The following is a 27,941-nucleotide window of genomic DNA, read 5'->3' on the forward strand; positions in this document are numbered from 1 at the left end:
GATTTGCGGACTCACACATTCGCGGATTTAATCCTCGGGAACGTTTCCCTGCATTATTCGCGGAAAATTCGCGCATTCGCGGTATTTTTTCTATGAGAAATATCTACAAATTCCTGGTTTTTGTTATCAATTTCATCATAAAATGCACTTTTTGTGATAAAACTATTAAAAAAACCAAGTATGAAAATTTTTAGTGTTTTTCTTAAGTTTTAACTAACAAAATAGGCTGTTTTTAGCATTTTTATAGGGGTTCCAAACATTCGCGGATTCTAAACTATTCGCGGGGGGGTCTGGTACGCATCCCCCGCAAATACGGGGGGGACCACTGTGCATATACTATATATATATATATATATATATATATATATATATATATATATATATATATATATATATATATATATATGTGTGTGTGTGTGTGTGTGTGTGTGTGTGTGTGTGTGTGTGTGTGTGTGTGCGTGTGTGTGTGAGTGTGTGTGTGCATAAAATGTGTACACACATACAGTACATATATCAATATTTATATGTTTGTACACACATATGTACACAGACAGAGAGAGAGATATATAGATTATAATTATGAGGATTGTTATATTTTCCAACAACTATAGCTTACAAAGAAGTAGCAGGTGAAGTTACTTTGGCAAATACAAGCATTAAATACATACCTGCCAAAGAAAAACAAATTGCACATATAACTAAACTTTGTGTTTCTATCAATATTTTGATTTTGTACAGTGGATACACATTATCATGAGTATTTTATTATAGCTTTGAGACTCGCATATTATTCTATCCATGGGGGGGGGGGGGGAAAGTGACCAGGTGTCCCCCTCTTAAATGTGCCACTGCTAGTTTATATGACCATTCTGTATGAACAATTTGAAATAATTAAAATAAATGCATGGAAATAACATACAGAAACAATGTTGTGGTCATTAATCCTCACAGTCTGGGCTAATATAAACTAATGCATACCCCTATGACCGGCCTAAATTTATGGATGGCCAATTTAAAAAATTAAAAGAAAAGCCAAATAAAAACTCAATAATAGAAAGAGGAAGATATGCATAAGCTCAGGATATAAGAACAAAATTTTAAAAAAATTTCTGAACCTTTCATGGGAAGTTGAAAGTGAATATTTCCCACCTGGTGTGGGCTTAATTTCCCTAAGACAGTTGTATAAATATGGTAATTTTACCAAGTTATATGTGTTCTTTCTTATATATTTTTTTTAATTTTGTCAAATTATAATTACAGCTCAGACAACACCATAAAATATAAGATCTAAAACCAGGAATAAATTCTGAGTATGTTTATTGTAAAATATGTGACAACATCCCCCTTTACCACATCAAACAAGACTGAATCTTTCTCAGCTCACTCCAACTCTCATACAGTGATCTGAAGTGTAGGATTAATGGAACTAGGAACATTTTTCCTACAAAATTTGTTCAAACTATGTGGTGCCAAATCTTGAACATATGTGTATGCTACCTGGAGTTTACCACAAGGGGTTAACTTACCTTTTCACGTTCACTGATGTACCTTCTACGAACTCCTGACCACCAATGAAGAGAATCAAATGCTGCATTCTGGTCAAGAACTTTCAGCAAGTAAGCTATTCCTAGAACATAATGAAAACAATACAGTCATTAGTAAATATAACTTTTTCCAGCATAGTTGTCCACACCATGGTCTCATCAATCTGTAATATTTAACAACAATGATCAAAATTCATACAGAGTCAAACACACAATTACAGATGCCTGCCTAAATCATATAGACATTTTTCCTCACAATTAAACCTTTTTCTTTTGCTAAGCAATACTGTGTTATATGATGACTTAAACCAGTAATATAATATTTCAAAGTGAGAGCAGCATAAATAAAACTGTCCAATTGGGGGATTTGACGAAGGTTAATACTGTATTATTAAAATGAACAATTACTTCCTAACGTATGCATAACATTACATATAAATATCCAAAGTTCTACTCATACCTACATTGAAATATACACATTGAAATATACCACAGCCTCATAAATGTCAAAATTTCTAAGCAATTTCTTGTGGGGACAAATAGGGCTCTGGCATCATGATAGGAAGGTCATTGACTATATTTATTTTAAAGAATTTTCTTATAATAAATAAATAATTATGGTTGCAGATGAAAACTTTTGCAGAGGCCCAACATCTGAAGTAAATATAAAAATGCCATGATGGAGTATACAACATCTCCAGGTATTTTGATATGGATGTACCCTGCCATCTCCACCACAAGAGTTAATCAAAGTATCACTTTCACCGATCCCTAAGACTGGGCTATTCAATTAACAAATGGCTCAGAAACAGGGACCCAAACAATTATTACTTTATGGCTGGTATTTGAAAGCGATTAAAATTCGTGTATTATTAAAAGCAGCAAGTGCAAGCTAGTAGATAGCAGTCTCCCATCCTGAGAGCATATTGTTATAAAATATCTCAAAGAGATCTCTTGATATTAGTCAATAAATCACCATAAAAAGTGGATATAATAAAAAACAGTCTTTTGCTAATCTCTACTAATTAACCCTTAAACGCCGAGCCACTATTTACCAAAGTGTGTCTCGTATGCCGGTGGCGTTCAGGAGTTAGCACCGAAGCTGAAAAAAGTTTTTTTTTTTTTAAATTACAGCATGCTTAGTTTTTAAGATTAAGAAATCATTTTTGGCTCCTTTTTTTGTCATTGCCTGAACTTTAGTATGCAACCATCATAAATGAAAAAATATCATTATCATATATAAATATTGGAATATATATCAACGCAAAAAAAATTGTATACAAATCGCACTGTGAGCAAAATGGTTAAAGCTAATGAGTTAATTTTTTTCGTTGTATTGTACACTAAATTGCGATGATTTTGGTATATAACAAATTGTAAAACGATGAAAGTAACACAGATAAAATATTATCACAAAATGATGCATGAATTCGTAATGCGTGGATGTAAAAGTTTTTTTCAAAAATTCACCATAAATCGAAATATTGTGCTGGAGACTTCCCGTTTGTTGCAAAATGAAGGTAACTGATTGATTATTACTAGAATGTATGAGCTTTAGCTTACAATTGCAGTTTTACACCATTTTGGTCGAGTTAAAGTTGACCGAAGGTAGAATTTTTTCTATTTATCGTGATTTACATGAAAATATTTCAAAACTGATGAAAGCTACAACCATGAGTTATTTTTGTTGTATTTTACATGAAATTACGCATATTTTCATGCATAACACTTTATGTAACGGCTAATATAAAATGGTGCGAAAATTACGACAAGGTGACTAAAGCATTTCTGAGATTTTCGGCCGAGTGACCGCGCGCGTAAGGAAGGAAAAAGTATTTTTCAAAAAATCACCATAAATCAAAATATATTGTGCTTGAGACTTCCAATTTTTTGCAAAATGAAGGTAAATGATTGAATATTACTAGAATGTAAGAGTTTTAGCTTACAATTGCGTTTTTCGACCATTTCGGTCGAGTCAAAGTTGACCGAAGGTTGAAATTTTGGCACCTATCGTGATTTATGTGAATATATTTCAAAACTGATAAAAGATACACCTATGGGTTGTTTTTTTGTTGTATTCTACATGAAATTGCGCACATTTGCATATATAAAACTTGATGTAACGGCTAATATAAAACGGTGCAAACATTACGACAAACTGACGAAAGAATTTCTGAGCTTTTCGGCAGAGTTACCGTGCGGACGTAAGGAAAAAGTGTTTTTAAAATATTCACCATAAATCGAAATATTGTGCTAGAGACTTCCAATTTGTTGCAAAATGAGGTTAAATGATTGAATATTACTAAAATGTAAGAGTTTTAGCTTACACTTGTGTTATTCGACCATAAATCGCCGAGTTTTGGTTAACCATTAAACGCAGAGCCGCTATTTCCCAAAGTGTCTCTCGTATGCCGGCTGTGTTCGGGAGTTAGCGCTGAAGCGGAAAAAAAGTTTTTTCAAAAAATCACAGCACGCTTAGTTTTTAAGATTAAGAGTTCATTTTTGGCTCCTTTTTTTGTCATTGCCTGAACTTAAGTATGCAACCATATAAAATGAAAAAAATATCATTATCATATATAAATATTGGAATATATGACAGCACAATGTGAACAAAATGGTTAAAGCTCATGAGTTAATTTTTTTCGTTGTATTGTACACTAAATTGCAATGATTTTGGTATATAACAAATTGTTAAACGATCCAAGCAACGCAGAGAAAATATTATCACAAAATGATGCATGAATTCGTAACACGAGGATGTAAAAAAGTTATTTTTTTTTAAATTCACCATAAATCGAAATATTGTGCTAGAGACTTCCCATTTGTTGCAAAATGAAGGTAATTGATTGAATATTACTAGACCGTAAGTTTTCAACCATTTCGGTCGAAATAAATTTGACCAAAGGTAGAATTTTTTCTATTTATCGTGATTTATATGGAAATATTTAAAAACTGATAAAAGCTACAACCATGACTTATTTTTTTGTTGTATTCCACATGAAATTGCGCACATTTTCATGCATAACACTTTATGTAAGGCCTAATATAAAACGGTGCGAAAATTACAACATGGTGACTCATGCATTTCTGAGATTTTTGGCCGAGTGACTGCGCGCGGAGGGAAGGAAAAAGCTTTTTTCAAAAAATCACCATAAATCGAAATATTGTGCTAGAGACTTCCTGTTTGTTGCAGAATGAAGGTAATTGATTGAATATTACTAGAATGTAAGAGTTTTAGCTTACAATTGCATTTTTCGACCATTTCGGTCAAGTTAAAGTTAACAGAAGGTTGAATTTTTTCTATTTATCGTGATTTATATGGAAATATTTCAAAACTGATAAAAGCTACAACCATGAGTTATTTTTTGTTGTATTCTACATTAAATTGCACATATTTTCATGTATAACACTTTATGTAAGGCCTAATATAAAACGGTGCAAAAATTATGACAAGGTGACTAAAGCATTTCTGAGATTGTCGGCCAAGTTACCGCGCGCGGAGGGAAGGAAAAAGTTTTTTTTTAAAAAATCACCATAAATCGAAATATTGTGCTAGACACTTCCTGTTTGTTGCAGAATGAAGGTAACTGATTGAATATTACAATAATGTAAGAGTTTCAGCTTACTATTTTTTTATTTATCGTGATTTATATGAAAATATTTCAAAACTGATATAAGCTACAACCATTAGTTATTTTTTGTTGTATTCTACATGAAATTGCACACATTTTCATGTATAACACTTTATGTAAGACCTAATATAAAACAGTGCGAAAATTACGACAAGGTGACTAATGCATTTCTGAGATTTTCAGCCAAGTTACTGCGTGCGGAGGGAAGGAAAAAGATTTTTCAAAAAATCACCATAATCGAAATATTGTGCTAGAGTCTTCCCGTTTTTTGCAAATGAAGGTAACTGATTGAATACTACTAGACTGTAGGAGGTTTAGCTTACAACTGCATTTTTTTACCATTTCGGTCGAGTCAATGTTGACTGAAGGTAGAATTTTTTCTATTTATTGTGATTTATATGAAGATATTTCAAAACTTTTAAAAGCTACAGCCATGAGTTATTATTTGTTGTATTCTACATGAAATTGCGCACATTTACATGTATAACACTTTATGTAAGGCCTAATATAAAATGGTGCGAAAATTACGACAAGGTGACTAAAGCATTTCTGAGATTTTCGGCCGAGTTACCGTGAGCGGAGAGAAGGAAAAAGTTTTTTTTCAAAAAATCACTATAAATCGAATTATTTTGCTAGAGACTTCCCGTTTGTTGCAAAATGAAGGTAATTGATTGAATATTACTAGGCTGTAAGATTTTTAGCTTACAATTAAATTGTTCGACCATTTCGGTCGAGTTAAAGTTGACCGAAGGTAGAATTTTTTCTATTTATCGTGATTTATATGGAAATATTTCAAAACTGACAAAGGCTACAACCATGAGATATTTTTTATTGTATTCTACATGAAATTGCACACATTTTCATGTATAACACTGTATGTAAGGCCTAATATAAAACGGTGCGAAAATTACAACAAGGTGACTAAAGCATTTCTGAGATTTTTGGCCGAGTTACCGCGAGCGGAAGGAAGGAAAAAGATTTTCAAAAATTCACCATAAATCGAAATATTGTGCTAGAGACTTCCCGTTTGTTGCAAAATGAAGGTAAATGATTGAATATCACTAGAATGTTAGATTTTTTGCTTACTAAAAAATACCAATATATATATATATATATATATATATATATATATATATATATATATATATATATAATATAATATATATATATATATATATATATGTGTGTGTGTATATATATATATATATAATATATATATATATATATATATATATATCTATATATAAATATATATATATATATATTTTTAATTTTTTATTCTTTTAGGTCTGGACGAATACATAACTAAAAAGAATGCAAGTGAAAAACTTTTTTATTATAGAAAAACAAAATAATATACAAAACACCAATAAATACAGATATATAAAAACTTGTTATAAGTATAAAACAAAATGTAAAATCAATGCAGAATACTCACTCAAAATCCTGACTTTTCGTTCTATTCTTTTTTTCTCCCTCCTCCATTGAAGAGTCTTGCATTTTTTTTCCTCTCAACGTGATGAGGTACAGGTGGAGGAGGAAGACACGCGCCCTTACTGCTGACGGGCCGCTTTTCAGCGGTCCGCTGCGCCCTCCATTGTCCCTTGGGTCGGCACATTCCAATATATGACCGCAGTGTTGTATTTGCGGTCACACTCCCCCATACTTGCAGCAAAGTGCTACCTTGCAGGTGCGATAAACATACCGGGTGTCTCTTCTTCTGCCATTTATATGGCACACTCGGCACCGTTTCTGCCTGCGCCCTTCTAGGAGCTCCAGTGTGTGATCCCCTGGCTGCAGCCGACACACAGGGTCCACTATCTGACGGGAAGTCAGAATCTGAGAGAGGGCGGCATCATCAAGGGTGGCGGCAGCAGGGGCGGCGGCAGTAACGGCAGGAGCAGGATGACCAAGGTTGGCCCTCCTAACATCTGCCCTTTCCTCTAGGGGCAGATCTGGAGCTTGGGGCAGAGGGGCGGTGTTGGAAGGCCACTCATCAGGATTGAAGTTTATGAGGGCATTTCCGGTCACCTCGAGAAACTGCTTGTGGGACAACCTACGGGGGTCGGAATTGTACCCACAGTAGAGGATGTAGGCATTCTGGAGGGCCAACTGACAGATATATTTGAGGAGCTTCTGTGTCCACCTCCTGGTTCTCCTGGCGAAGGGATTATACTGGATGAGTTGATCAAAGAGATCAACTCCTCCCATGTGCCTGTTGTAGTGCCCAATGACAGTAGGCCGCTGGATACAAAACTCCTCATACGTAACTCGGCCCTGCCGACGTGTTTTCTTCCGCTGGACGATCTCTTCTTGGATCGGCTCATGACTCGTCGTAATCATGGGGACGAGTCGGACCCCCTTCCAACAGATGACGAAGACATCTCCCTTCCGCCGCCACTCTGTCTCTCCTCTTGCCAGATGTTGCGGCTGGCTAGCGAACCTCTTGAGGACATTTGGGGTGCCACACACCAAACGAAGGGTACCACTGACGTGCACACCTGCTTCATACAGTTCCTGGGCCAGGGATACCGAGTTATAATAATTATCCATAAACAGGTGGTATCCATGGTTACGGAAATGATCCACAAGACCGAAGACAGTGTCACACAGCGTGGAGAAGACCCAAGAATACACCGAGAAGTCCACAACATATCCAGTGTTGGACTCCATAATAAAAAATAATTTTACACCATAATTCTTTGGCTTCTTGGGGTTGTACACTTTTATACTGAGACGTCCTTTGTAAGGCATCATCCCCTCATCCAAAGAAAGGTTCTTGGCAGGAACCACGAGAAACTGGCACCGTTCACACTGTAGTCCAACACTGGCAGACTAAGATGAGGCGGTCGGGGTTATTCCGGGTTATGGCCCTTCGGTTGAAGGCTTTGAAATACCTGTCCAATGGCAGGAAACTATCATGGGCCATAACATCGGGCACATTGGGCATACTTAAAAAAAAATTCCGCCTCCAATATTGCCTGACATCGGCAGCAGGCATCATTCCAAAAAAAATGTGGAGCCCCAAAAACTGCGCCATGTCCATGAGGTTGCAGCCCTGCCAGTGATATGACAACGTCATCCGCAGTTCGTCACAGCGGTATTCCAGCAATTCCCACGTCAGGGATGAACCCCAGTGCAGTGAGAGTAATATGTACGGTCAGTCCAGGTGCTGCTGTAAATGGGTACATGTTAGGTGGGGTGGGGTCCTCCAACCACCCCTCATCACTTTCGGACGAATGGCCTTCACCTAGGCTGCCGCGACATTGTGACCTTCTACGGGCCCGTGCGCATGCTCGGGCACGGCTTCGCACTCCCACCACACCCCACTGGCCCATCTCCCTCGCTTTCACCATCGCTCTCTCTCTCGTCCCCAACAGCAAAACTCGGCGGAGCCTCCTCCTCCTCCTCAGACTCTCCCTCATCCGCACTGAAACCACTAAATTCGAGCTCCTGTACAGACATTGGGGGCAAATATTCAACATCACTGACATCGGGCGTGATGTCCTCGTCACTAGATGACCAACTGCCATCAAAATGAGGACTTTCAAGCTGCTCTCGATCGAGCTCTAACAAGTATTCGTCTATGTCCTTTTGTTGGAGGCCTCCCAAATGTTTATGAATGCCAATCAAGACACCCCAAAGCTTTCTAGGGGTCGTAAAAGGCACAGGATGTGGTCCTTGGACACTTTTGGCCACACGAGGCTGCACAACACGGCGTTGGAAAGCTGGATCACCTTGGGTGCTTGGTCCCTCTCCAGCATCCAAGTCTAAAACTCGCCTCACACTATCACTACCGACAGGCAATACACGCCTTTCACGCTCCTGACAACGTTGGGAATGTCCTGTTACGTCACAAATACAAGCAGTTCCCGGGTTACGATGGGTTCGGGTTACGACGTTCCGAGGTTAAGGTGCTTCTCAATTATATTCATCAGACATTATTTCCAAGGTTACGACGCATGTTCCAGGGTTACGACACCTACAACGCTCATCTGGCAGATGAAATATGACACCAAAAATGCAAAATAATCAATATTTGAAGGTTTTTTTTAATGAAGAATGCAATAAGAATGCAGTTTACATAGTTTTCAATGCACCCAAAGCATTAAAAGTACGCTTTTCTTAGGATTTTTTACGATGTTCCGGCTTATGACAATTTTCGGCTTACGACACGTCTCAAGAACGGAACCCGTATTGTAACCCGGGGACTGCCTACTCTAACACTTGCAAAAGTTCTGCAAAACACAAATGGGGCAAGAGATCGCTTTCCGACGACGTGTTGTTGGTGCTTGCTGGTGCGAGAAGAAAGCAATTCATGCATGCGCGGCTGGGTAATGCTTATAAACAAAACAACAGCTTGATCCGTGAACTCCCAGCATCCCTCAATGCATGTGATTTCAGATTTTTTGCAAACTAGGCCTATTTACTATTTTTCCGCGAATATTTAAAAAACTTTTTGTAGTCGACGTATCGTACGTCCATTAAGCACCCGACAGACAATTTTAGTCGACATATAATACGTCCAATAGGCATTTAAGGGTTAATGGCGGTTTTTGCTTATCAGCACACCCCAAGGAACAGAACCCCCGCCAATAACTGGGGACTGCCTGAAGGAGAAAATGTGACTCATAAAATGGGTAAAAAAAAGGAAAGTACAAGGGTATGAGTAAAAGATTGATGTGAAAATGGATTATTGTAAGTTTAAGATATTTGTAACTGTGACAGTCAAGGAAGTAAGGAAGTCATATAAAAGGGAAATTTCTGAACGATTAGGGGTAAGGATTAATTGTTGTTCCATTTTATAAAGCTGAAGGTGATACAGATGACTATGCAAGTTTTGGAGGCATACTGTTAATTATTATATGAGGTACATGGTATGCTATAATTTTTGTTTTGTTTTTATTACTATTCAGAATGTGAAACCTATTCATATGGAACAAGCGCATTGGGGCACTGGCTTGAAATTCAAGCTTCCAGAGAGAGGAGATAAAGAGAAATACAAAAAGAAGAGATGTAAATTACTAAAAAAGATAAAATAAATAAATATATAGGTAAAAATGTATTAAAATACAAGAATAATACTATTAAGGTAGTAATGCATTGCATATTTGCTTGAACCTTTGAAGCTCCGATTCCATGATATCCTCAGGGAGACTGTTTCACACTAAGCTTGCCTTCCCCACATTTCTTTTCATAATATAATTACCTTTGATTCAATATCAGTAGAAAGATCACTTCCTAGAACAGAATTCACACATCAATAAATATCTGAATTTTTCTCAGTTCTAAGGAAATTATTACACTTGTAAATCTGTAACATTTGTTAAGATTCAAGCAACAACATTTATTTTACTATAACATTTTATTCATCTTGACATAAAAATTTTATCAATTTCATCTTAATAAATTCAAGGAGCTACCGTTTATGAACAAAAATCATCCTACAGTTTACGCTCTTGAGTAATACTGAAAATTCACACACATTCTCATTACAAAGCTAAAATTACTTGTCAGTAAAAATGCATAAGTAATCAAAACTGAAGAAAGTTGCTTCTCCATTTTACCAATAAATTACAAGGAGACATCCTAGTCATTCTTTATCAAATTAATTAAACCCGGAAACAACTCATGCAATGACCTTTTAGAAATAAACGAGCAATTACTCAACAACTCATCTCTACAAAAGAGTATTTAAAGGGCATCATAAGATATGGAAATCAGATGATAGGTTTGATGGGGAAGAACAGTGTGGGTGTACTAAAGTAAATGGTTGCTTTATGAAAAAGTTACATGAAAATGGAAACTTGTGTGTGGCACACACAAACTTAAAAACTTATGCTAGAATAGACAGGAAAGCAATGTGGAGGGTGTTGAGGTGACATCATAAAAAACGTGTTATTAGGAGCCATTAAGAGTTTTTTAATGATGGTAGTTAAGAATGCTTTAAACCATGGAGATGAGAGAGTGATTGGTTTGGTGTAAAGGTAATTCTGAAAAAAATGTATGGGGCTGTAGGCTGCTGTAAACTTCTTTTCATTTTCTGGAGAACTGACATGATGGGGACTTTTTTTGTTTGTTGATATATTGGGTCATATTGTAAGTATGTAGTACTGGGTTTCTTGTGAAACAAGTTGAGAGTGATACAGCAGCTATCATACCAAACAAGGGATTTTGATGAAGGAAAAATCTATTTCTGGGCAAGGGTTTGTGTCGCCCAGTGAAATAATCCCTTAAGTTCATTATTTCTAGGTAAATGATACTAACATTACCAGAGAAAAATAAAAATAGGGGGATGTCAGAGTAACTGACTCGCTCACCCTAAATAAAAAGAGGGTGTAGGTATGGTGCTGGGGCGAGTGAGACCACTACCACGAACCTCTTGTCATTTAGAATTCTCCTTCATCAAAATCCCCCTCCCTGAGAGAGCTGACACACGGCCGGCGCCAGCAACTACTACTACACATCGCACCACGCCGACCGCAGCGCCTCTCGTGGCCATCCTTGAAGTTAGATGCCAACCTTGGGCGCAAGGGTGGGAGAACAGGGTGGGATTTCACTAGGCGACACAAACCCTTGCCCAGAAATAGATTTTTCCTTCGTCAAAATCCCTTTTCTGGGCTCAGTTCGTGTCGCTTCATGAAATAGTACCAGAGAATTAGCACAAGGTTGAAAATTAAAATAAGGTCTCAATACAACGAAAGAAAGAAAATAAATGAATATAATCTAGTTGAAAAAATTTACAAGTTATCATGACTAAGGTTAACTTAACCTAAAATAATAAAAGTTAGCTTAAGGCATAATTGGACTTAAAATTAAACTTAAACTAACTTATGATAACTTAGAACTAGATTTTATGACACAATATGATTAAATATCTTAATATACACATAAGTGTGTTTCCTTAGCAAAAAAATAAGGGAAAACGACACTAAATGGTTACAGTCAGTAATCAATATTTACAATTGTGAGTGCCCCTAGCAAAAAAATAAGGGGCACATCACCATAAGTAGCCTTTTTAGGCAGCTAAGGCTGAAGGACCCAATTGAACATGACGGTAAGGTTAGGTGAATTGTTAGTGAGGCAGGTAGAAAGGAGATCTGGATCTTCGACTACAACTACTGAACAGTGTCAGGAGAAACTATGTTTCCCGCTGCCACTGCCGGAAATTTAAGAGATTCCAAGGATTTTAAGTAGTGCCGTTTAAAAACTATCGGCAATTTCCAGCCTGTATACTTCTTCAATTCAACGAAATTCATATGTTGGAAGTATTTGATAGAGGTGGCTACTGCCCTGATGTCATGGGCTTTAGGGAATGAGTCAGGGTTAGCCTGTTAGATAAAATAGAGGATTTGTTGTCTAATCCCTTTTATTGAAATAGTGCCACCTTTCTCCCTCATAAAGAGGGGGCCCGAGGATCTAGAAGATGTCCTGGACTGAAAGGCTCGTAAGGTCGTCACCGGACAAAGAGAAGGGTCTTGTGGAAGAGGGAGGATCTTCCAAGGAGCCCATCTCATTAAGGGGTCCTCATTCTTGGCCAGAAATCTACAATCTGGAGATAGTAAGACTTCTCCTGAGGGGAGGAATTCCACATGTCCAGAATCTCTGGAAAGGGCCGACAGTTCTGATATTCTGGCTCCTGAGGCCAAACTTAGTAAGAATAATGTTTTTCTTAATAGCATTAAATAGTTACATGAAACGTTGTCAGTGTCTGAAGCCAGTTTCAGAACGTCATTCAAGAACCATGAAACTGAACTAGGCCTTTCTGAAGGTCTGACCCTAGCACAGGCTTTAGGAATAGACGTAAAGTAGTAGTCTGATAAGTCTATCTTAAAGCCAAACTGGAAGATTTTCTTCAAAGCTGACTTATTAGTGGTAATAGTACTAGCTGCTAGACGTTTTTCAAACAGGGATCTGAAAAAGGATATAGCTAAATTAACTGTCATGGCTTGGGTGTTTGTTTCCTTCAGGAAATTTGCCAATTTCTTTACAGCAGCATCGTACTGACGTAAAGTTGATTCCCTCTTATCCGATTCTAAGAAAAGGATATTCTGGGGATCGATATTTGCATCTTTCTTAGCCGCAAACTTCATGAAGTCCATAAAGTTAGGGTTTTGAGAATTCCTGAGGAAGCGAACACAGTCCTCATTTGTACTGACTGAGATAGCTTGGGATTGGGAATCCGTCGAGGTCGGAGACCCAATTCCAGGAGGAGAGGATACCAGTTGCTCTTGGGCCAATCCGGGGCTACTAGAGCTACTTGTCCCTTGAATGTCCTGAGTTTGCTCAGGACTTTCAATAGAAGATTCACTGGAGGAAAGATGTAAATCTTCCTCCATTGATTCCAATCTATGGACATGGCATCTATGGCATAACCCAGAGGGTCCAGGTTGGGGGCCACATAGCAAGGGAGCTTGTGGTTCGCTTGAGATGCGAAAAGATCCACCTGGAGACCTGGGACCTTTTGGCATATCCACTGGATGAGCGCTTGTCCAGGGACTACTCCGATTCTAGAGGAACTGATCGAGACAGGGCGTCTGCTATCACGTTCCTTACTCCCGCCAGATGGGTGGAGGATAGATGCCATTTGTACTTGGTTGCTAGAGAGAAAATGGCTATCATGACATGGTTCACATGTTTTGACTTGGATCCTCCCTTGCTGATGCAGTGTACCACTACTGCGCTGTCCAACACCAGCTTTATATGGGAATTCTTGGCTGGTAGAAGCCTCTTCAGAGTGAGGATTACTGCCATGGCTTCCAATACATTTATGTGAAGCTGGCGGAACTGAGGCGACCAAGTCCCTTGAACTTTCTTGAATTGGGAGTATCCTCCCCACCCGCTTAGAGAGGCGTCCGTATGGATAACCAACGCTGGAGGAGGGAACTGGAGAGGAACTGATTTGGACAGATTCTTGGCCTCCGCCCAGGGGCGGAGACGTTTGCGAAGAACCGGTGGAATTACTGACAACTTGTCCCGAGATTTGACATTTGCTCTTGAGCGCCAAACTCGGTTTATATCCTTCAATTTTGCTTTCAACAGAACGTCTGTACTGATGCGAACTGAAGGGAACCTAGGATCCTTTCCTGGTTTCTCCTTGACGTCTGTTTGCATTTGAGGAATTGTCTTATTAACTTGGATATTTCTTTCCTTTTGGCCAACGGAATTGACAGAGTGTGGGAGTTCAGGTCCCACTGAATGCCGAGCCACTGGAAACGAGACTCCGGCTTTAGCCTGGATTTGGTCTTGTTTATTTGGAACTGTAGATGTTCCAGAAACTGAATTACTTTGCCTGTGGCTTTGAGGCATTCCTCAACGGTTGTTGCTCAAATGAGCCAATCGTCGATGTACGCTACTACCATTATCCCTTGTGACCTCAGTTGTGTGACCACTGATTCCGGTATTTTTGTGAACACCCTGGGGGCTACATTCAGCCCGAAGGGCATCACTTTGAAAGAGAATGCCTGGTCTCCCAGCTTGAAGCCTAGGTATGGGCGGAAGTGTCTTGTGACTGGGAGATGATAGTATGCGTCTGTAAGATCGATAGAGGTGGTGACGGCCCCACGGGGAAGTAAGGTCCATACCTGTGAAATAGTCAGCATTTTGAACTTGTCGCAACGAATGAATAAGTTTAGACGGGACAAGTCTAAGATTATTCTTTGTTTTGTTGAGCCTTTCTTTGGCACGCTGAACAGACGTCCTTGAAACTTTAAATGTTTGACTCTTGATACTACCCCTTTCTGAAGGAGCTCTTGTGCATACTCTGTCAATTCCTTCGTTGGTATTTGAAGGAATGTTTTGGATGAAGGAGGACCTTTGATCTAACTCCATCCCAGCCCTCTGGACACAATACTTTGTGCCCAATTGCTGAATCCCCACCTGTGTCGGAAGAGGAACAGCCTCCCTCCTACCTGAGGGTTCTCACTGGGACTGTGCAGGACGTGCTCCGCGCCCTCCACGGAAGTGTCTCCCCCTGTTGGGTGCCCTTCCGCCACCCCTCTGTCAAAATGCACCCCTAGCTCTGCTTTCCCTTGCAAACCTATTGATGGCTTGAAACGCCTGACTTTCAAATACCGGATTGAAAGCTGGGGAAACAGTGTAGGAGGTCGAGGGCTGGTTTTGAGGCGTCAAGAGGAGGATGGGCTGGTTCTGGGACTTGGAAGTCGACGGTTGCACGGGTTGTGAAACCGGGACTGCCTGAACGAATTGTTGCTGCTGTTGTGCCTGGAAGTTCGGGAACTTCCTGGGCTTCTTCAATTTCTTAGAACAAGAGGGGGTGCTTTCTGGCTTCCTTTTCCTAGAAAGACCCTAAGGCTGTGGTTGAGCCTGGTTGCTTCATGATGAACTTCATTTACAGCAGCTGCAGGGAAGAGGTCCGCTCCCCAGATTGAAGACGACAGCAACTTATTTGGTTCATGTCTTATAGTCGCTTCCTGCAGGACATGTTTCCTGCAGTTTCGTCTTGCCACTACAAAGTCATACAGATCCGACTGTACGGTTTGCATCTGTGCCTTAGCCAAGAGCTTAAACAGAGGCTCCGTACCATATGTCATGGCAGCAACCTCTGTCATCACTAAGGCGTTCAGTGTCCTTCCTAACCTGATCCTTGTGTCGAATTCCGCTTGGATCAAGTTGTCCGGCAGTCTCGGGAGTCTCTCCCCGAACTGTTCAATAGCACAGTCCGGTTTGAGTTTCCCAACTGTAAACGACGCCGGAAGGTCAGCCCAGAGATCCTCAGAAGCTGGGAAGAGTGGGGACGTCGGGTCTCTCAGTTGAGGGAGAGGCTCCTCTTTCATGGCGGCTTGGATGGTAACTTCCGCAATTTTTGTGGTGAAGGGGAATGGTGCCTCCTCCTCCGTCACAAAAATTGTGAATGGGCTCTTGAATGCCTGAAGCCTAGTATTGGTGCAGTCCCAATCTTCCAGGCACCTCACCCATTCTCTCTGAGCCTGTTCCCGACTGTAAATTACAGTTTCTTTCGGGATCTTATCTTCTCTATTTAGGGCTGCCTCCGTCAATCTAGCATACCCCATGAAAGGTGGTTGAAGATCGGCGGGGTGGAACTCGAAGTCCTCGATACGATGAGTTCCACAGTCCGGGATTGAGATCATTCTGTCCTTGAAGGGTGCGAAGGCTGCTACCCTCCAAGGATTACTCATGGTGAATGCGGGGAGAGAGTCGTAATTGGGCATTGAAGCCACTCCGGTGCCTGCCAGAGGAAGAACTGCTGGGGGATTCTGGCTATGACCCACCCACAAGTTCTCCTGGTTCGTCAGCCGATCCGAGATGTTCTGGATCGACTGACCGGACTGCGCGAACGAGGTGGAGATCTGGGCAAGCATCTGCTCAAGTCTATCGTTCACTATTGTCCCTACCATGTTCCCCACCTGTTGCATGACCCCTGCTGTAAAGGAGTCGGGATCGAAGGGGCCAGAGGTACTGGTCGCTGCAGGGGTCTCCGGTGGACGTAGACAGTACTGGCTCGGCGGGAGTGCGGACCTTTTCTTTAGAGAACTTGCCCCTAGACCCTTTGGAGTGCGAAGAAGATGTCTTCGCTTTCTCTGCTCCGGGATGGTGAGTCGGAGTCTTATGAGAAGATAAGGCCGAAGTCTTCTTAGAAGACGACCTCTCCAGGGTTTTTTGCTCACGTTGTCCTTTCACCTTAGGAACAACCGAGGCAGCAGACGTCCTAGCCGGAATTTCCGATGCGGAAAAACCTTGGAAGTAAGCAGAAGAAGGGACAGGAGATGAAGATCCAGACGCGCCCAAGGGAAGCCCTTCAGCGCCCAACAAACCTAACTCAACCATCAACTCACCTTCCCCTACCGTCATAGGTTCTATGTTAAGGTCCAGGGTGGCAACGTCCGCTGTGATCTCCGGAGCTGCCCCTTCCGTCCAGGCCTGCTCCACTTGTAGCTGGATGGCAGCGATAGCCGGCGCTGCCGCAACAGGGTCGACGTAGCCGGTCGACTTGCTGCCTGGGAAGATTCGGACAGCCATGTTTTTGTCTAGAATATACGGCTGCCCCTTCGGTGCATTCTTCCCGAAGCCACCTACCCAGGCTTTCAGGGTGGCCAACGCGGCGTCCTTCACGGCGGCAGCCTGAAACAAAGGGTCACTGTAGTTCTTACAATGAAGCCCCGAAGATATATCATTAAAACTTACAAATCTAGATGATTATAAGCAATCTTAAACTAAATTATCTGACAGTATATACCAAGAAAGAGACGATACCTACGCCGGTATATACTTACTCCGCTAGAAAACTGTTCCACAAGCTCGTAGCATATGGAGCAGGCTTCGTGATGCCATACGATCAATTCATTGTGGCGGACAGCACAGGGAGTGTGGGTCCTGCACAGGGAGTGTGGGTCCTCATGACCACAAGGGTCCTGCAGGACAGCGTTACATCCCGCCTCCTGACAGTTGGTAGCCTGTAAGTGAACAGATACATAAGTCAGTATACTAACAGGACCCATCATAAGATATGATGCTCCGCTGCATGCCGGAGTAAAATAAATTTTTGGGCATAATCCTCTCCTGTAATCCATGTGAGAGAGTCCATAGGGCTCGGTAAACTGGTTTGAAAACTCCGGTACGCCGGAGCGAAGATTTCCGTCAAACCAGATACCTGCTCATATACATATAGTACACCGAGGTGAGGGTACAACACAGCGGAGAACGTGAGAAGATTATCCATAAAGATAAGCAAAATAACACTAAAACAAAAACAAATAATGGTGTATGCGGAGCCTAGCTCCGCTGTAGAACCCTTCCGCTAACCCACGGGGCACACAGATGGTGAGTGAGTGCTACACCGGAAGATGAAAGAGACCACAACAACCAAAAATATAGGGGAAGCATGTAAGGTCTACTCCGTATTCCCCGCCCAAAGAGCTGGCAGAGCCAGCTATACACGTAAAGATAGGGAGGGAACAGGAGAACAACCATAGAACACCGGAGAAGGCCGGACGCGAGCTGGCGGGGTGGCCAACCCAACCTGAACACACCGGGACCTCCCCGAAGCTCAAAGAAAACGTGACCGGTTCAACAGGACCCCTGCTTAAGTCCATGACTCCCGTATCCCCCCTGGTAGGGAGGAAGAGGGGAGGGGTGCCCGGATGGTTGCCATAGCGACTGTGAGCGAGCAAGGACTAACCCTCCCTCCACGTGGGAGGAAGGGGAGGAGGGGGACTGGGACCAGGGCGACCAGCTGGCTCACGTGAGTGCAGGTGGACCACGAGGTGACAATGCAACAAAACATAGCCTGAATCAAACTGATCAACGCAAGCACAGGTGGACCACAAGGCGATAATGCAACAAAACATAGCCTAGGCCACACTGATCGCCCTAACATGCAACCCATAACAAGTACATCATAATAAAAAGAAAAGAAGGAAATCACGAGTGGGAGAAAAAGGAGGGACGTCCAGGAGAGGTAGGCTAGTCTCCCCGAAGGGGAACGAGCAAACCACTCGGGAGCTGGCCTCTGCCGATACGTAAAACGGAGGGCGACGGCCAGGATGGCTGGACTAAAGAATATTATCCATAAAATAAATCAAAATAATAACCCACACGCTTAAACACCTAGACAAAGGGACATGCATGCATGAACACTAAACTAAGGCTTAGGCAACGGATTTCCGAATAGTACGATGTAAGCATAGAATGGAGTGGAAACTTCTGTACCACGTAAAAATATCTCATGATAAAGGCATATATACACAAGGAATAGTTACCACGGTATGGGAGACCGAAGTAGCTAACCGAGCACGAGGCGAGCCAGCAAGGCGAGCCATGCGCCAGACCAGGGAGACTATTATTGCACCTAAAAAATGGTAAAAACAGCTCCTGGCTGACTAAAACTAGTATATAACCTTTCGGGGTACTTAACTTAGCTGCGGCGATAGCTTGTAATTCCATCTCGAGCGAAAGTAATCCCAAAAAGTACACAAAAACACAGAGCAATCTTAGACACGTGCATACAGAAGTTCGCTAACGAAAAGGATGTCCACGAGAGGCGCTGCGGTCGGCGTGGTGGGATGTGTAGTAGTAATTGCAACACCGGCCGTGTGTCAGCTCTCTCAGGGAGGGGGGATTTTGATGAAGGAGAATTCTAAATGCCAAGAGGTTCGTGGTAGTGGTCTCACTTGCCCCAGCACCATACCGACACCCTCTTTTTATTTAGGGTGAGCGAGTCAGTTACTCTGACATCCCCCTATTTTTATTTTTCTCTGGTAATGTTAGTATCATTTACCTAGAAATAATGAACTTAAGGGATTATTTCACGAAGCGACACGAACTGAGCCCAGAAAAGATCAAAGTAAAACACTTAGTGAAAAGCATTAGCGATGTGTTCTCACCCTGGTTTGTATTTTAAGTCTGCATTCAGCTTGTAACTTTGAACTAAAGCACTACGCTAAGTACAGTAATGGTTTGTCCAATGTATGTCATTCTTCCATACCTAAATTTTTCCAAAAGCCCTCTTAATGAAGACATTAAATATACTCCAATAAATCAGTTTGGAGGATTTTTTCAGTAATAAAATTTCCATTAAAGAGAATTAATCATCATTAATGTCGAATTAGCTGCCTTTTGAATATTGGTATCATACTTGTTAAACTGAAGGTATACACACTAACATTCTTTCCCTCAGCAGTCTTGTCAAACTACATGAAAACTGCAATTACAAGAACCTGCTTAACTTACCCATTGCTAATCCATCATCAGTGAATGCTGCACCTGCCTTATTTTTCTTATTTAGATTGTCTTTAGCTGCTACCGAATGTTCAACAAAATTGATAGTGAGAGGAGGGATGATCAGGTAAAAATTTCGAAGGTGACTATTCTTGTTATCCCGTAGAGCAGGTGCAAAAACATCTACCAGAAGCTAAGGAAAAGAAAAAAATCATGTATTACCAACTGTAAACACAGCAACCTTGATACATTCCACAAATCAGCAACAAATACAACCTTTTAAAAAACGATATCTAAAAAACTGACAAATCAAACCTGGATTATATTTAATCCATTGAGATAGGATTTGTCAGTATTTAGGGTACAGTGTCATTACAAATCAATCAAACTTAACTAAAACAACAAGAAACTTGCTAAATTAATGACTTCATGAAAAACTGAAAACAACAATAATTACAATCTTCGGTATGCCTAATTACTGAATATTAACAAACATTTAAAGCCTGCAAATCTTTCATGTCAGTAATTTCCATTCATTACAGACAAAATATTATAAGAATTGCTGAACTAATATTAGATTCCCAAACCTTTAAAGTAGTACACATTGATAATTTAAATTTCATACCAAAAGAAAATTCATAAGTCTATACTAAAAATGTAAAGTAAATGTTAAAATCCTATACTTCTGTAAAGGTTTGTGAATTTGGGAGGCATTAAAAATACAAAAAACTGGATAATTTGAATATTTTTTCCCCAAATTAAGCTTTTTATTTCTTTGTGATTATCAGAGATTACCATGCTTTCTGAACCTATATTTTGTAACACCAATATCTGTGTGAGAAAGGCACTAGAAGTCATTAAGAAAAATCTTGACCTGCAATGATTCATCAATATATGTTACATTTTTGCTTTATCATCTGTGAGAACTAGGCTTGTACTGGTATGTTGCTACAGGCCAAGAGGCAGATGGAATAGCCTTTCATACATGAGTAATGAGCAACACTGTTGGGTGAACAGGGTGTAACAATATGCAATGTATCAACTGGTGGTGGTATTTACTACACATATATACAGGTATTTAAGATATCAATAAAAAGTAAAGCCTGATGTAAATATCAGTGTAAACTTAACCTTATTCAAGGGAGATGTGTATCAGAGCCCCTCACCCCAGAGAATAGTTAAAATCCACAAATAGTTAACTACTCTCTCTAAAAATGATTTTAACTGCGATCTGCAAAATTCAAATACCAAATGTATACCTTAAATAACATCAAATACATCAAATATACCTTAATTTATTATCCTATTACTGTATTAATCTTTGAAATTATATTAATATAATTTCAAAGTCATCTTAAACATTAGCACCCTTAAAAATATGTATACACATACAGTGTAATATCAGCTACTTAAGTTTTGATCTCATGGCTCCTTTAAAGTAAACATTTGTTTATTAATTACTGTTCAGTGTTTCATTGGAGCCCCAAATTCTTGGTTAGAGTTTTGTGTTTCTGTGCTTCCCCAACCAAAGGTTGTCATTTGTTAATTGGTAGGTAGGTCGTATTCCACCCAAGAAAAGTTCTCTTTATTTTCATGTACAAGTGTTTCTTTGGTTTGGTCTTCTGCCTCCTGCTGAGTTGGACTGTTTAAGAGACTACGTATTTACATATTTTCATCTGGATGGAGAGGAGATTGCATTCAGCTCTCCTATAGAGAAGTTCTCATCCTTTCTCACGGCTCCTTGATCAGTGTGGCAATCACCACCTTGCACCTTTGCTATGCTATATTTGGATGGACTTCTAGCTTCAAGAGGGCTTCTCTACTGCTGATGCATCAATGTCACTGGATGCGCACACACCTGACTCCCTTTGTGCCTGCGGGTATGCTCTTGTGCTCTCAGGTGTACTGAGACCGTCATCATCGCCCACATCTTGAGTCCTTTTGACTGTTGTTATGGTGACAGCTGATGACTTGAGATCTTCTGATAGGCGTCAGGAGGCCTTTTGGTCATGAAGAAGAGTATGCAGGATCTGATTCTGAGCCTTCTTTGTATCCTAAAATAGACTCATTTCCTTGCGGTTGTGCATGAGTGTCCTGGGACGACTAATAAGTTGGTGTGTCATCGAAACCATCACTCGTCTGTTAAACTGCTTCAGGGCTGAGATTATTGTGTTGCTTTTTGTCCAGTGTGTGGAAACGTATCTGTGTTAAGGATTTCCTTCTTTCTTTCATTACTGACTCAGTGTAGAAGTTGTTTTTCTTCCTTCTCCTCAGCTCAGCACTTTCCCTCTAACAATCTTTCGCATGAAGGTTAACTGGGAGTCTGAATGGGAGTCTAAGTGAGTGTGATTGTGCCCTCAGCCAATAGTTCGAGGACGTGTACAAGTAATTTATTGTGATAAATCTGGGCATTTACGTTCCAAGTTTTCAATTACCCCTCAATAAAATGTATTTTATTGTCTGTATTGCTGGTAAATCTTACTCTTTAGCCTACAAGCTATCGTAGTAAGGACAATTTTGTTGGAAGACCCAGAAAGTGCCTGGAAATACTATTCAAACTTGAAAGTAAAAATACATAGTAAGTTCTTTTGATAAATGATCTTATCAGGACAACAGAGTTCTTAACAATATGTACATACAAGAGAGAGAGAGTGAGTTTATCTCCTTAATCTCTCAAGGAATGTTAAATCAGTTTCTCTTTACAACCAACTGACAAAAAAATTTGTTTTTTGTTGTCTTTCAAAGACGTATTACCTTTACTAGGCATTTTTAAAACACTATGAATGCGCACACACACACACACACACACACATAGTATGCATGTGTGTTGATACCAATTGATTACAGAGACTCAAATTACAGTATCTTTTCCTGAGAGAGAGAGAGAGAGAGAGAGAGAGAGAGAGAGAGAGAGAGAGAGAGAGAGAGAGAGAGAGAGAGAGTTTTAAGTATATTCATCTAGTGGCCTTTGACCACCAAATTGGCAACACTGACCACCCAACCCTTGCTGTCAGGTTTCTTGACAAATTTTGACAGATTTGCCCTTCCCCCTTTCTCAAAGTCTTTCAGCAAAAGATTGGGGTTGATATACATTCCTTTAAAATTTTACATAATTTATTAATTTATAAACTACAATGGTATTTACAGAATTGCCTGTCATGTGTCCCCCATTGCATATGCAAATCATAATAAATTGCTAATTATTCAAAGTTATCTTTTATAATACTTTTTCTCTAAACCTCTAAAGGCTCTTGCAGCAGCACATGTTTGATGTAAAAACGTTTTTTGCTTTGCTTAATTATTCATAGAATTATGTCTACAAGTTTCCCTTTTTATGCTATCAAGGTACATATTTTACTAGTGAAAGTAACACTTGCTCTCAATAAATGCTGAGTCTTTTCACTGACCGAATCATACACTTTCATTTACACTCAAGTTTTGTTATATATCTAAATATGTAATTATTTGAAGAAAAAAATCTCATGTATCAGGACTCAGGATGGAAAGATCAAGCAGCTGCAATCAATTCTCTCTCTCTCTCTCTCTCTCTCTCTCTCTCTCTCTCTCTCTCTCTCTCTCTCTATATATCTATATATATATATATATATATATATACTATATATATATATATATATACAGGCGGTCCCCGGCTTACGACGGTTCCGGCTTACGACGTTCCGAGGTTACGACGCTTTTTCTTAAATATTCAATGGAAAACCCGTCCTGGGTTACGACTCTTGTTCCGAGGTTACGACGCTGACGCTTCCGACGCTCCGAGTTAACGACGCTTTTAAAAAACGCATGCTATGATAAAAATCCTTTAAAGTTTAGCACAGTATATAATAAATATATGTTTTTGTTTACATTACAACAAAAATTTTGAGGTTATGATGATTTTCGACACTTTTTTTTCGTATTTTTTGAATTTTTTTAGTGACGCCGCATATGCGGAACTAGTTTGCGGCCGAATGAATACACTAGCTTGGGATGCGCAGTTTAAAACAGTCCAAAAGCGCAAATAATGAAAAAATCATTGCTTGTTTCCAGTACATAATTAAAAAAACTAAGTTTCTGGTTAGATTACAATGCAAATTCCAAGGTTACGACATTTTGTTATGCTTTTTAACGATACCTCATATGCAGAACTAGTTTTTGAGCGGAGGCGCATAAATTAATTAACGCTATTAAACTGTATGGTAAATTGACCGAACAACGACCTCGGACGGTCGAGGACGCTAAGCGTAACAATACCAAAGGACGCCACTTCAATTGCGTGTCTGCCTGAAGTTCAGTCGGTTGTGTGCTAAGACGTTGCTGAATTTCCTTGCCATTTTCACAAATTTACAATGGCTCCTAAACGCCAAAGTACTTCCTCCGATGATAGTTCATCCAAGAAGAGGAAGGTCATCACGATGGAGGTAAAATATGACGTGGTGAAGGTTCGGAGAAGGGAGAAACTAACACCGAAATAGGCCGTTCTTTAGGCTTGAGCAGGACCACGGTGGTAACCATTGTGAAGGACAAGGAACGTATTCTGAAGCACGTTAAGGATGCTGCACCGATGAAGTCAACGGTGATAAACGAGAAGCAACGTAGCCAGAGCATTGTTGAAATGGAGAAATTGCTCATGATCTGGCTGGAGGACCAGAACCAGCGACGTGTTCCGGTGAACTTAAGTGTGATCCAGGAGAAGGCTAGAGCGCTGCATGAGGCAGTAGTGAAAAAGTTTGGCGAAGGCAGTGCTGGTGGTGAATTTTCCGCGAGTAGAGGTTGGTTTAACCGTTTTAAGGCTTGTGCAAATTTGCATAATGTGAAGCTGCAAGGTGAAGCTGCTAGTGCTGATAGCTAAGCTGCAGGTAGTTTTCCTGGTGGTTTGGCCGAGATAATTAAGGATGGTGGCTACACGGCTGACCAAGTCTTTAATGTGGATGAGACTGGATTATTTTGGAAAAGAATGCCAAATCGAACGTACCTTTCCAAGGAGGAGAAGTCAGCACCTGGCCATAAAGCTGGAAAGGAGCGACTGACTTTGCTGTTTGGGGCCAATGCAAGTGGCGATTTGAAACTGAAGCCCTTGCTGGTGTATTTGGCCGAGAATCCCAGGGCATTCAAGGGCATTTTCAAGAGTCAACTCCTGTGATTTGGAAATCAAATAAGAAGGCTTGGGTTACCTTGATGGGTCTTCGAAGATTGGTCAATGACACATTTTCGTGCCAGCAGTGGAACGGTATTTGACTTCGAAGGGTCTGCCTTTTAAGGCCCTCTTAGTCCTGGACAATGCCCCTGGTCACCCTTCAAATTTGAGCGACATGCACCCTAATGTGAAGGTGGTGTACCTCCCACCCAATACCACATCGCTGATACAGCCAATGGACCAGGGAGTAATAGCTAATTTCAAGGCTTACTACCTTAGAAGGACCATACGTTTTGCTTTGAGGGCCATAGAAGCTAACAAGGAGTTGACACTGAAGCAATTCTGGAAGGGCTACAACATTGCTGATGCAGTGAAAAATATTGCAAGTGCTTGGGACGAAGTGAAGACGACCACTTTAAATGGGGCCTGGAAGAAACTGTGTCCACAGTTTGTGCACAGTTTTGAAGGCTTTGACCAGGCAGAAGACGTCGAGACTGTGACGAGGAAGATCGTAGGGCTAAGCAAGAGGCTGAAACTAGATCTTGAACTTGAGGATGTAACAGAGCTGCTGGCATCCCATGGAGAGGAATTGTCTGCAGAGGACTTACTTGAACTTGAACAACAAATGATTGAGGAAGAGGAGGCGGCACCAGAGCCAAAAGCCAGGTCATTAACTGTGAAAGGCTTGTCAGAGGGTTTTACTCATCTGGAGAGAGCCTTGGCTTCTTTTGAGGCAGAAGACCCTAACGTTGCCAGGTTTGACAAAATAAAATGTGGAATGTTAGACTTAGTAACTTTCTACAAGGAGACCCTGAAGGAGAAGCAGACGAAGAGAAGTGTGCAGTCCAGGCTTGACACTTTCTTTCACAAGTCTCCAGTACCACCACCTCCCACTCCTAGTCCTGGTAAGGAATTCTGAACTGTTTTACTAATTTATGTGTTTACATAGTGTACATATAAAATGTGTTAATTTTTTAATGTAACAACTAAATGTAAGAGTAAATTGTAACTTCATTAATGTTCATCATTTGTAATTTTATTGCAGAAGTGGTGACAGTTCCAGATCCCCCTGTACTACCTGTGACAGTTCCAGATCTCCCTGTACTACCTGTGACAGTTCCAGATCCCCCTGTACCTGGACCCTCTGTAGCAGCCCGTCCACCTGTACGTGTACAATCAGGTAAGCAATTTCATTTTTCTCATTTTCATGTTGGAAATTGTTTACACCCTACATACATACGTACATTAACTTACATAGTGGTACAATGTGTTTGATGTTGCATAACCTTATTATTATTATTTTTTTATTTCAGACCCATTTGATAGTGACAGCGACCCAGATGACCCTGAGCCTTTCCATGGTTTTGATGCCTCGCCCTATTCATCAGGTAAGGAATCCTTAACAAATTTGTACAAAATGTTTTATAAATTGCTAATAGAAATTTTATTAAAAGTGTACATATGCTACAGTTACATCCACCTTATATTTATGTACCCTATCATTCTTTCCAGATCTAGATGTTCCCTCATCAGTTGATACGAGTAGTATCACCTCTCCAGAGCCCAAATCAGTTGATACGAGTAGTATCACCTCTCCCATTCCTTCAGGTAAAAAAATTCTTCATTTTTTATATTGTACATACGTATTACACACTACATATGTCAAACAGTAATAACATGTGCAGTAGTTACAGTAGTAACTCTATCATTTTATATATTTTTTATCATTCCAGACTCCCAAGCACCTGCCCATCCCACTCCATAGCCCAGCCACCCACTCATCTACCATATGCCCATCCCAGTAAGCAAGCCAACCACTAGAATTTGGTAAGGACATTTTTTTTATTAATGTTTTATTATTACATATGTAATAACCATGTTATGTATGTAACATACATACTATAATCATATGTATTACATTATCATTCCAGACTGGCATGCACCTGTGACTTACATAAACCAGACCTCTACATAGCCTACATGTCTTCATTTTGCTGAAGGGTAGGAATTCTCAGTTGTGTTTGTTTGCATACGTACAATAAATTTTGTACACCTAAGTGGTTACATACTGTCCTTTAATATTAATTCTTCATTCCAGACTGCCCATCATCCTAGCCTGTTATCTGTGATAAAGCACACTGAAGTTAGGTTTGGAATGCATCCTTATCATGAATGCTCTACACCTCCACCTCCGTCTCCCACAACCTAGGTAACAGCTTTGAGACTCACTAAAAGTTGGTAAGTTATGTAAGGAATTTCTAAATTAAGTTTTATACTACATGTTATATGTGATATTAAACCACTGTATGGTGCATATTACTGTATGTAACTTACTCTGCATAGAGGACTTACTGACAAAATTATTTTTTGTACATTCCAGAGTCCCCTGAATGATGTAGGCTATGGGGGCCACATAAGACTTTGTGCATCCAGGGTTACATAGAACGACAACTTTAAACTAAAAGTAAGGAATTAATTAACATACATTAACTCTTTTAGTACTCTTGATATATCTACAGTAATTAACATATTGCATTCACAACTTTCTGTAGTGTATATTTTGTACACTAATTTTGTTACTTTTTCCTTCCAGAACCAACATTTTTCACACAACTCCAGGTTGTTACTAACAAATTACAAGTGTCATCAAGGGATAACTACAAGTAAAAGCACCATTTTTGGATGGAAAAAACCCTTCAGGAAAGTATACGTATCAAATGTAACATGTAGTGTAACAAAGCATGAACAGTAAGGCTTTTACATATAGTAGTATTACATACGTACATAACTTTTTTTTACAGGAATTTCCAACCAAGTTTGATTATGTGCATACATGTTATAAACCACTGTACGTATGGTTACTGTATGTAACTTACTAAACATACTACTGACTTAACTTTGATACTTTTTTGGTACTTTCCAGAAAACCAGGAC

General features: G+C 40.1%; 1 protein-coding gene and 1 long non-coding RNA gene across 4 annotated transcripts in view; one reads left to right on the forward strand and one right to left on the reverse strand.

Annotated features, from left to right (window-relative positions):
- LOC135217351 (WASH complex subunit 4-like) overlaps positions 1–27,941 on the reverse strand; it is a 953,363-nt gene that overhangs the window by 41,620 nt on the left and 883,802 nt on the right. For all 3 annotated transcript variants that reach the window (XM_064253202.1, XM_064253195.1, XM_064253186.1), the window contains 2 exons: positions 19,886–20,066; positions 1,527–1,627 (listed from right to left, as the gene is read on the reverse strand). In XM_064253202.1, coding sequence (XP_064109272.1) covers positions 1,527–1,627; positions 19,886–20,066 — 282 coding nt within the window. The remainder of the gene's footprint in view (positions 1–1,526; positions 1,628–19,885; positions 20,067–27,941) is intronic.
- LOC135212956 (uncharacterized) lies at positions 26,333–27,413 on the forward strand. The gene is made up of 5 exons (XR_010314036.1): positions 26,333–26,395; positions 26,520–26,615; positions 26,741–26,834; positions 26,939–27,245; positions 27,388–27,413. It is a non-coding gene; the product is annotated as an uncharacterized LOC135212956 (long non-coding RNA).

This window comes from Macrobrachium nipponense, chromosome 19 (assembly GCF_015104395.2).
Source record: "Macrobrachium nipponense isolate FS-2020 chromosome 19, ASM1510439v2, whole genome shotgun sequence".
Taxonomy (NCBI): domain Eukaryota; kingdom Metazoa; phylum Arthropoda; class Malacostraca; order Decapoda; family Palaemonidae; genus Macrobrachium; species Macrobrachium nipponense.